The sequence below is a fragment of the Octopus sinensis genome, unplaced genomic scaffold, assembly GCF_006345805.1.
Source record: "Octopus sinensis unplaced genomic scaffold, ASM634580v1 Contig17123, whole genome shotgun sequence".
Classification (NCBI taxonomy): domain Eukaryota; kingdom Metazoa; phylum Mollusca; class Cephalopoda; order Octopoda; family Octopodidae; genus Octopus; species Octopus sinensis.
Window position 1 is genome coordinate 27,501 of NW_021834817.1, and position 12,500 is coordinate 40,000.

General features: G+C 34.0%; 1 protein-coding gene across 1 annotated transcript in view; it reads left to right on the top strand.

Annotated features, from left to right (window-relative positions):
- The window catches only part of LOC115231008 (matrilin-2), a 26,525-nt gene that overhangs the window by 8,525 nt on the left and 5,500 nt on the right, over nucleotides 1-12,500 (top strand). Inside the window, exons 3-4 of the mRNA XM_029801102.2 lie at nucleotides 1,690-1,815; nucleotides 12,447-12,500. The exon at nucleotides 12,447-12,500 is cut by the window's right edge and continues 60 nt beyond it. Coding sequence (XP_029656962.2) covers nucleotides 1,690-1,815; nucleotides 12,447-12,500 — 180 coding nt within the window. The remainder of the gene's footprint in view (nucleotides 1-1,689; nucleotides 1,816-12,446) is intronic.

Here is a 12,500-nt window from a genome sequence, read left to right on the forward strand (position 1 = left end):
CGGTTTCCCGGTTTCCCTGGCGTATAAGTTCCCCACTCGTATATATACGAGCAAAACGCTCCCCAGTCAAATGAACGGTGCTGAGTTGTCAAACATTTAAACCAAATTTTCTCAAAACAACTTGTCCGACCGTCCCATAGACATCCCCTTTGAGAAACACTGATTTAACCTAAATTTGAGACACCAGCAAAAGAAGAAATAAAGTTAGACTTTTTCTATTCCAAAGAAAAACGATTTTATTCATACAAATATATTTTAACTATTAACTATAATAGATAATATTTATCTATTAAATATAGATAATATATTATATAATAGATAATATTTAATAGAGTTTAGTTAAATTTAAAATCTGTCGAACATAACCCAAGATGTTGTGGTTGAGGGTTTTATGGAATTAAGAGAGGTATGTACGCCCTGTGTCTGATGGCGTTTTCTATGATGTAGAGTTCAGAGTAATGTTCTGCCTATAATTCCATCTATTTGCCCTTTTCTTGGATATAGTTTTACCTGCTACAGTTATTAGTGACGCTGTCTACCCCAATAGATTTATTTATTTCTCCATATATTTCATGTGTGTCATTTGTGTCAAATCATGACTGAATTCTTTGTAAAGCAGTACCAAACTGTTTTACAAGTGCATCACTGTCTGAGGTGGGTTCTGTAAGAAGGACATCATCCAGCAAATTAATGAACTTTTCTGCTTTATATAGAGGCATCAATGTCTTGCCTACCGGGTGATTTCATGCGGGATGGTTAAAGTTTAATCTGATCATGTCCTGGCCAGCACATTGGAAGGACTGTGACATGTGCACTTTTCACAAGTATATTTTGAGTATCAAATCTACATGATGTTGGTGTTTGGCCTGAGGATGTCTTCAAGGCACTTTGTGCTGATCATATTTTGGAAGTAAGTATTGGAGATAATCAGATCATGGAGTGTATAAAACTGAAAAAATAGTAAACTGTTCTTATATTGTTGTTGTTGTTGGCATCCTTTTGTCTCGAGAGACAATGGGGTTGCGCATAAACTAATCCAGTCTGGTTTTTACATTTCATGTCCTCTCCAATTTCCTCTCCAGTTTTGCGCACGCCTTGGCTAGATATAAGAAAATCCTGGGTAGCCCAATCGTCAGAATTCCTCTTTCAACCCTGCTGACATGGTCCAAAGGAGTGCAGAGCATTACGTTTGGAACCAGTTTGGTTACAGGAGCTGCCGGAAGAGTGTTGAGTCGAACATTAAACCACCTATGGGGCTCCACTCCGGATTTCTTTGAAGGTTGTCTCCTTTCCGTAACCCTGGATAGGGGCCCATACGGGTAATGTCATCCGAAGCCAGCTGAGCCCGGGACTCGTGTCAGGCAGAGTCGTCACTCTCTGAAGTACTGAAGAAAATCGCTACCTGCTACCTAAAGTAAACTGTTTTTATATACGCTACCAATATCATGTCGGCCCTGAAGCTTGTTTTAGGAGTTATGATTGGCACCTAATCTGACATTTAGCTTGCCAAACAACTAAAACTGCTCCTGGATTGGTTTCCCTCCGTGTTGTTTTGTGTGTATGAGCTTCTTCAGTACCTGTATGTTCGTGTGAATGTAATGGTGTCTCTGTGTTTGAGACCGTTACTTATTCCTTTGTAAATGTATATAAACAATCACAGCAAAATATGCCTTTACATTCTTTATACAGAGAGTTTCCCGATATTTAATCAATGCCTCTGGAATCCTTGTAAGAACGGTGGCCAATGTATCAGGAAAGGATTTTTCTTCGTATGTAAATGCCGACCAGGTTACACTGGGCGTAACTGTCAAATTCGTAAGTATAACATTAAAAAAAATCATCTTTATATATTTATCATTGATTTGATGCAAGGATAACATGGTAAGATCCAATTAGGGATAAGGAATACTTAGGGGATGGATGAAAGATATGGTAAATGAGCATATCTTGCGCAAGTTTTGGAGCATGCTTGTGTGCCATTTTCATCTATCTATCTATCTATCTATCTATCTATCTATCTATCTATCTATCTATCTATCTATCTATCTATCTATCTATCTATCTATCTATCTATCTATATTCTCTCTTTAACTCTTTACTCTTTAAATTGTTTCAGTCATTTGACTGCGGCCATGCTGGAGCACCGCCTTTAGTCGAGCAAATCGACCCCGGGACTTATTCTTTGTAAGCCTAGAACTTATTCTATCGGTCTCTTTGCCGAACAGCTAAGTTACGGGGACGTAACACACACACCAGCATCGGTTGTCAAGCGATGTTGGGGACAAACACAAAAGCACAACATACACACACACATACATACATACATACATACATACATACATACATACATAATATATATATATACATACATACATACATACATATATATATATATATATATATATTATATATATATATATATATATATATATATATATATATATATAATATTATATATATATAGATATATATATATATATATATACGACGGGCTTCTTTCAGTTTCCGTGTACCAAATCCACTCACAAGGCTTTGGCCGGCCCGAGGCTATAGTAGAAGACACTTGCCCAAGGTGGTTGGTAAGCAAGCTACTTACAAACATATACATACACATACATATACATACACATACATACGTATACATATATACATATACATATACATATATACGACAGGCTTCTTTCAGTTTCCGTCTACCAAATCCACTCATAAGGCATTGGTCGGCCCGAGGCTATAGCAGAAGACACTTTCCCAATATGCCACGCAGTGGGACTGAACCCAGAACCATGTGGTTGGTAGGCAAGCTACTTACCACACAGCCACTCCTGCGCCTATATGTTAGGTTGGTGCATAAATATTGCAGCTTTTTTTTTCAATAAACTTTATTCAACAAAAATAATAACAAGATTCAATAAAAACACATTTAAATGATTATTCCGGAACATATTCTCCATCTACTTCAATTTCTGCTTGGCGTTTCGTTTATTTTTTTATTGAAATAAAATTTATTGACAAAAAAAAAGCCGCAATAATTATGTACCAATCTAATATATATATATATATATTATATATATATATACGCGTAATATATTTCATATATATATTATGAATATGTATATATATATATATATATATATATATATATATATATATAATGTTATTTCTTCTTTGTGGAAACAAATTCGGTGGCTATACCAGAATAAGAGCTATTTCTAGCACTAGAGTTAACCACTTAACGGTAACTCTCTTATATTTACGTATAAATTTGTATTGTCTCCCTGGTTTTTATGTGCTAGGCCACTTGGTCTTAAACTGGGTATTATTAAATTAATATCTAATTTTTCACCCTCATTTATAAGTATATATATATATATATATATATATATATATATATATATATATTGGAATGACCAAGTTTAAAAATCTGCTGGATCTCACTCATAAGGGAATCTTACATTTCTTATAAACTCTATATTTGGAAGGACTCGTTTTAAACTCTATTGGATCTTTGAACTCTACTCATAGGATATTGGAATGTTGCATATATACCATTATGCCTAAAAAATGGATTTACAATTTCAATACCCATGCATATCTTGCATCTATTTTCTTTCCTCCACCTCACTCTCTATTTTGTATCACATCTAAATTAACTATGACTTAACCATCCTCTCACACCGTCTCTGATGAAGGGATATAATTAATAAATATCCTAGAAACAGCTGTAAAACCTATCTATAAATGCTCTAATATCTACACACCCCTGTTTTTTTAATCTTATTACGCAATATATATATATATATATGTATCAAATGAAATAAATGAAAAACAAGACGCAAAGGATGTTGCGGCACATATGTTTCGGGCTTTATAGAATAACTTATTCTTACATCAATGCATAATCGACATAACAGATAGATCAAAAGCCTATATATATATATATATATTGTGTAATAAAATAAAAAAAAACAGGGGACTGTAGATTGAGGATTTATAGATAGAAGGTTTTACAGCTGTTTCTAGGATATTTATTAACTATATCCCTTCATCACCAAATTTTTATCACCAAAATTCCATCTGAAATCTCAGGAAGAATTCATATTAATATCCTCAGTTGTATGAAGGGGTTAAATTAGCAATTCATATATGGATATATAAATTTGTATAAAATATATAAGTATATACGGCGGTGCATCAGCATGGCCGCAGCTCTGAGCTGAAACTAGAAAAAAAATATACGTAACGGTTTATAAAACCATCACACATACACACACAAACGTACACATACACGTACACGTACTGACGCATGAATACAAAGTTTAATTTAATGTCATAAATTTATACCTAGCTAACTAAAAAAAATTATTTAACAAAAATACTCAATGGTGAAAATAAATTCGTACTCATTATAAAATGAGTACAGTCGGACAGGGTGTCTTGCTAGGTTGAATATTGCACTGAACACTGCCCCTTATGATAACTGTTACATACATGTATATATGCTAATACATAAGGGTAAAAGAAAAAAAAATCCTTTTGCCCTTATTTATAAGTTGTTTATAATTTTTACCTTATAAGGTATTTTTTGATATGTTGGCCACTCTTTTACTCTTTTACTTGTTTCAGTCATTTGACTGCGGCCATGCTGGTATTATATTTCCTTTAGTCGAGCAAATCGACCCCACGACTTATTCTTTGTAAGCCTAGTACTTATTCTATCGGTCTCTTTTGCCGAACAGCTAAGTTACGGGGACGTAAACACACCAGCATCGGTTGTCAAGCGCTGTTGGGGAGACAAACAAAAACACACAAACATACACACATACATACATATATACATATACATATATATATATATATATATATATATATATATATACGACGGGATTCTTTCAGTTTCCGACTATTAAATCGACTTTAGTCGGCCCGAGGCTACAGTAGAAGACACTTATCCAAGGGACTGAACCTAGAACAATGTAGTTGGTAAGCAAGCTACTTACCACCGAGCCACTCCTACGCCTATTTATAAGTTGTTTATAATTTTCACCTTAAAAGGCATTTTTTGATATGTTGGCCACTTATCCTATATTAGATGGACATGTATATATGCATAGGTGTATGTATGCATATACAAATGTATATTTATATGCATTTATATTTACACAGTATATATGTATAAAAATGCATATCAATATATACTTATTCAAACACACATTTACAATATATATCGGATGCAGACTGCATCGATAACTAGCTAGAGGAGGCGTCTTCTTGGGGTTAAAAATAGTAGTAACGACAGTTCGTTTGGAACAGCCATGTTGAAGTGGTGACAAACATTACTTTCCAGTATAGTTACTACTTTTATCTGTTATAGAGAATTTCTAACGAGCTACTTTGCTTGTTACAAGATCAGTGACTAGTTGTCACGTATCTTTAAAAAAATATATAACTACTGTTAACTTTAGCGGACAGGTATCCACCACACTGGATGTACGAAAACAGCCCGAAACCGGTCGGTCTGGTGGTCCTATCAAGTCAAAAGAAAATGGTAGGGGTTCTCTCCCCTGCTTCCAGTATATATCGGGTGCAGATTGCATCGATAATCAGCAAGAGGAGGAGTCCTCTTGGGGCTAAAAAATAGTATTAAAGTCGGTTCGTACGGAATAGTCATGTTAAAATGGCGACAAACACGACTTCTCTCTCCCTCTGTGTATGCGTATATATATATACATACATACACACATACATATATATATATATTTTTCTCTTCTTTTTTTTCTCCTTTTTTCTCTCCTTGTTTTTTTTTCTGTGTACCCTTTTGTAGAAGAGCGTAGGCTCGAAACGTAAAAGACTTTTTCTATTCCTCAGCGCTATACTAATACATCTGTTTGTTTGTACACCACCTGTCTTCGTCTTTTGTTTATTTTCGTAAAGCTTCCCGTTATATCTATTATATATATATATATATATATATATATACATAGTATATATAAATCACAATCAATTTCAGAGTGTGCGTACACTGTAAGCAAGTAGCAAATGCATCCCTTTAACTACTTTTTCAAGTAGGTATTCACTCATACTTCTCCTCGAAGAAAATAGCTCCCTTTGCTGTTGACTAAAATAAACTCGCAGAAGGGAAGTTTCAACGTTTTCCTTCAAATTCCTTACATCATTTGTGGCTGTTTCTGACAATAAATTTCGCTTTCATGTAAAACAACTATATTTTGTAGTTATTATCCGTAATCTACTCCCAAAACACTCCAGTAGCTCTACTTTGCATCACTTGCAAACTTATATGTTCTATGATAATCAAAGGGAAACGGCCTCCCCAATAACCAGCCTTCAATTTGGTTTTTTGTTTCTAGGTTAATCGGAAACATAGATTGCCATGCTACTCGTAAACCCTCGGTAGTTCAATTATTTGATGAAAAAAATATATATTTACATATATATACTAGCGTTTGCTAGTATATATATGTAAATAAATATATATACAACGTATGTCCATATTTGTTCACATACACACATATACGTGCGTACACGCTTATATGACAGTGCATATACATATACATCACCCTTTCTCTTTGCCTTCTGTGATATATATATAATTATATATATATAATATATCTATATATATATATATATATTATATCTATATATATATATATTATATATATATATGTATGTATTATATATTTACACACACACACATATATATGCACATGTAGAGTGTTACATATATCTACTACATATTACATAAATGTATTGATGTGTGTATGTGACAGACAAAAGTGCATTTGTATCTGCTTCTGGTACTGTGTGATTTTTCACTTATATTTTGCATGAACACCACTGTACATAACTCCATGTCCCCCTATATGGCCTTGCTTTTTGCTTTTTGAGCCAAAAAATTAACTTAACTTAACTATATAAATATATATATATACTCGTAGATACCCTAAATTATGATATATATATACATACATATATATGTATATATATATATATATATATATATATATATTATATATATATATATATATATAATATATATACGTTTAAATATTTGTTGTGCAAGATTTTTTATGTGAAGTCGTGTGTTGAAACAGATATTGTTATATTTCGGAATGGTCATATTGCCAGTTTAGCCATAAATACCAGAGTGTCATGTTCGTTGACACCACCCCTGGAGGTGAACTAGCGTACCGCTTTAGAAGGACCCTAGATAAACTTAAATTAAGAATTAAGGTTGTTGAAAAGCCAGGCAACCCTATCAGATCTATAATTGGTAGAACCTATCCTTTTAGTAGAACTCTCTGTACGGATAACTATTGCACTGTATGTAGATTTAGCCCACAAACAAACTGTTAAAGCCAGAAATGTGGTCTATAGTATAAGATGTATAGAGGGACGATGCAGTAACAAGACAGTAACATACGTAGGGGAACTGCAAAAGCATTGGTGAGCGGGTGAATGAACATTGGAGACAACTCAAGGAAGGTAAAAGCTCATCGATTCTGTACCAACACGCCGAACAAGAACACGGGAGATCAATCAATAACATAGAGATTAAGATTGTCCACACATAGAACAGATTCAACAATAGACAAATTACAGAAGCTACACATATAATAGAAAATAAACCTAGCCTGAATAGAAAACTAGAATGGAGCAATAGCGCACACCACAACATATGACAATAGTGGATCCTGCAAACATAATAAATACACAGGTAATTAAAGAAATAGAAATGATATCTATATATATGTATATGTGTATATATATGTATATGTATATGTGTATATATGTGTGTATATATGTATATATATATATATGTATTATGTATGTAAATATATATATATGATTTTTATTTATTTTTTTTTCGATTAGATTATTATTATTATTACTAATATTGTTGTTATACATACATACAAGCATATTAATGATAATAATGGGTGGATGTAAACACATGAACAAAATTAGAACAAAAGCAACAACAAAAACAAATACAAATTACAAGAATGTATATAACAGAAGATACAAATATTACAGGCATCCCCCACACACACTAAATAAACATAGACGCACATAGAGATATAAGCATGCGCAAATGAAGACATACAATAAAATACAAAATGGCTGACGGTTAGTAAGGAGAGACACAAGTAAGTGAGAAGAAAACAAAGGACCACTGATACGGTCACAGGAGTGTGACGAAAGAACTTTGGCCGAAATAAGATTAAGATTAATGTAAAAAATAAATATCACTGAAGCAAAATAACACCAAATATATAGTGCGTGTGTTTTTATTGGCTAAAAGGCAATATGACCATTCCGAAATATAACAATTTAATATATATTATAATATATATATATATATTATATATATATAACATACACACACACAATATATATATGCATATGACTTTATATATTTTATATAGCGATTAATCCATGCCAACTGAAACCTTGTAAAAACAATGGCATGTATATCAGATGAGGATATCGCTTCGCGTGCAACAATTTATTGTTATATATATTTATCATAAACTTGTAGCATAGATATCTTGCTAAAATGCACACACACACATACACACACACACATACACACACACACACACACACACACACACACAATATATATATATATATATATATATACGCTATACATGCATGTATATATATATGTTTATATATATATATACATACATATATATATATATATATATATATATAATACATATATATATATCTCTCTCTATATAAACGGCAGTTTGTCTGTGCGTTTTCTGTGTGTCTGTTTGCTTGTACCCTCACCCTGACCACGGCTTTCAACCGATTATGATGAAACTTGACACACACATAGCCCAATGTCATAATTCAAAACTAACGCAGCGAAAATTTTGAAAAGTTCCCCCAGTTCTGAAAAAAATCGATAAATTCGACATGGGGTCGAGAATCAGAAACACAAACCGCAAACTGTCTAGGGGACGCAACTCCACCTTTTTTAACTAAAAAAAAATTTACCATAATTTTTTTCCATTTTTTTGCTATTTTTTGGCTATAACTCTCTAAAAATGCTTTATAGTTATTTCCCTTACAAACCTGAGCAACGCCGGGCGATACTGCTAGTATATACATACATATATGTGTATACATATTTGTGCGCATATGTATATATACATGCACACATACACAAACTCACACACATATGCATACATACAGAAATAAGCGTATTTCTGCACAGTTAAGAGTATCAGAAAATTGGGTATATGTACGACGGGTTTCTTTCAGTTTCCATCTACCAAATCTACTCACAAAGCTTTGGTCGGTTCGAGTTTAGAGTAGAGGAAACATGTCCAAGTTGCCACACTGGGATTGAAACCCGGAGCCATGTTGTTGGGAAGCAATCTTCATACCACACAACCATATCTATATCTATTATGATTTCGAGAATTGACGCTGCCTGCTAAACAAATGGCAAGGCTCTTTCGTTTCAGTGAAGAGAAGTGTTACGGTTTTGTGGTCAAATGAGTCGGTTGATGTGTGTGTATATGTATGTTTGTTCTCATGTATAACTTGGATTTATGTGGGTGATATTCGTTTCATTTTAGTACATAAGTGTCTGTGATTCATACTTGTCTGAACTTTAGTATACAAGTACTTGTACTTAGGACTTTTGTGCACTTTAGCATACAAGTGCTTGTACTTCACTCGTATGTGGGCTCATGCATTTCATAAGTATATGTGAATGTGTGCTTATGTCTGATTCTGGAGCATTTTACACGCTTTACATGTATTTAGCCTGGGAAACTCACATAGAGAATCTCTTGAAAATTGTAGCTGTACCACTGATTGATTGCATTTGGAGAACTGGGGTTAGTTTGGTTTGTCCTTTTTGTTTTAGAGAAGCATAGTTTTTCTAGGGATTTTATGACGATCCGTTGTTATGTAGTCCAGTGCACCTACAATATTGGGGATGAATGAGAATCTGCAGTCTGGGTATAAGATCTGCAATTTTCTTATTGCAATTTTCTTATTGTTATATACGCACATACATATATAAACAAGTTCATCGATATGCACACAAGTAGATAGATAGATAGATAGATAGATAGATAGATAGACAGACAGACAAACCGACAGACAGACAAACAGATAGATATATTTCTTTACTACCCACAAGGGTCTAAACAGAGAGGGGTCAAACAAGGACAGATAAACGGATTAAGTCGATTACATCGACCCCAGTGCGTAACTGGTACTTAATTTATCGACCCCGAAAGGATGAAAGGCAAAGTCGACCTCGACGGAATTTGAACTCGGAACGTAACGACAGACGAAATACGGCTACGCATTTCGCCCGGCGTGCTAACGTTTCTGCCAGCTCGCTCGCTCGCCAGACAGATAGATAGATAGATAGATAGATAGATAGATAGATAGATAGATAGATAGATAGATAGATAGATAGATAGATAGACAGATATCAACTGGGCGACTGCAATGCATGAATTCTGTCTCATAGAACAATGTCTGGTCTCTTATGCGTATATAAAGTTGCTCATTTTATCAGGATGTTCCAACAATACTCTTTGTTTTTCTAGGCATAAGAGTATTCCAGTTCTGGTGTGCTTTTGGTATGGACCCCATGACAGTCCTGTCTTCGTATGGTACTGTACATTGACTTTGCGACAATGTCATGTCTCATGGGAAACTAATATCATGCAGATATTTTTTGGGCAGTTGCTGATGATACGTAAGAAGTCCATCATGCTGTCATGGGATCGTAGCGTGGTGGTCCAGAGATATCTTTATCTCTCTTGTTTACCAGTTATTTAGTAAGAATCTCTTGTTTGCGACTAGGAAAAGTATAGCCTTCTAGGTGAAGTGTGATGTAGACATCGCAATCCAAGACAGGCTACTAGCCTCGTTAATATCATTGCTATGTAAGGCGGCGAGCTGGCAGAAACGTTAGCACGCCGGGCGAAATGCTTAACGGCATTTTGTCTGCCGTTACGTTCTGAGTTCAAATTCCGCCGAGGTCGACTTTGCCTTTCATCCTCTCGGTGTCGATAAATTAAGTACCAGTTACGCACTGGAGTCGATGTAATCGGCTTAATCCCTTTGTCTGTCCTTGTTTGTCCATCTCTATGTTTAGCCCCTTGTGTGCAATTTAGAAATAAGAAACGTTAGCACGCCGGGCGAAATGCTTAGCGGTATTTCGTTTGTCTTTACGTTCTGAGTTCAAATTCCGCCAAAGTCGACTTTGCCTTTCGTCCTTACGAATAGTACCAGTTATGTACTGGGGATCGATCTAATAGACTAACTCCCTCCCCCAAAATTTCGGGCCTTGTGCCTAGAGTAGAAAGGAATATTGCTGCTATGTAGTTGCGACGTACATACCCATACGGTATATATATATATATATATATATATTATATATTATATATATATATATATATGTATATATATATATATGTATATATATATATGTATATATATATATATGTATATATATATATATATATATGTATGTATGTATGTATGTATGTATGTATGTAGTATGTATGTATGTACGTCATTATTCTGTTTTATTTCAAGATTTCTTGTCAGTAGGGAAAGAGCTGGTTTCTAACCTAGATCCAAGGCACCTTCATTAAAATTTCAACACAAACAACAAGGTATTTTCGTTTGTCTGTCTGTCGGTCTGTATGTATATATACGTGCAGATTTGTATGTTTTGTTTTATGTATGTATTTTCATGCATATACTTGCATATCTAGACATGCTCGTATATACTTAAATGATAAACTTCTGGAAAGTTTTACAGATTTTTTACAGTTCCATTGATGGCTTGTATCTGTAGTCTTCGAACCAGCTTTCTCCTTTCTGGTTTTGAGAAGCCTAATTTCTCAAGATTGGTATTTAGGCAACGTGTTACATATCCTAGTGCCCCAATAATTACAGGTATAAACATGAACTTGTAAGCTTGATAGAGTAACTGCAGATTTCTCAATAGTTCAGCGTAGGTATTCTCTTTTCCACTGATCTTCAGCTTTATGTTAACATCCACTGGGCAGCTGATTTCCACAGCTGTACACATTTTCTCTTTATCCCAAATCATTATACCATTGTATGTATGTATGTATGTATGTATGTATGTATGTATGTATGTATGTATGTATGTATGTATGTACGAAATTGTATACATGAATCACGGTGTTTATGTATACAAACAAACAAATTTTATGAAGTTTTTTCCTTATATTTCACTATTGTCAAAAGCTATGAACTAGAAAATTAAGTATTTTTTTCTTGCTGCTAATATGGGAGAAAAGGGAAGGAAAAAAGCTAGAGAAAAACACAAGAAAGGAAATTTCTCCGTTATTCCATTGTAAATATACACAGGTCTGCGAAATAAAATTTTTATTTCTTTTATACAGGAGTTAATCCATGCCACAAAAGGCCGTGTAAGAACGGTGGTGTATGTATGAGGT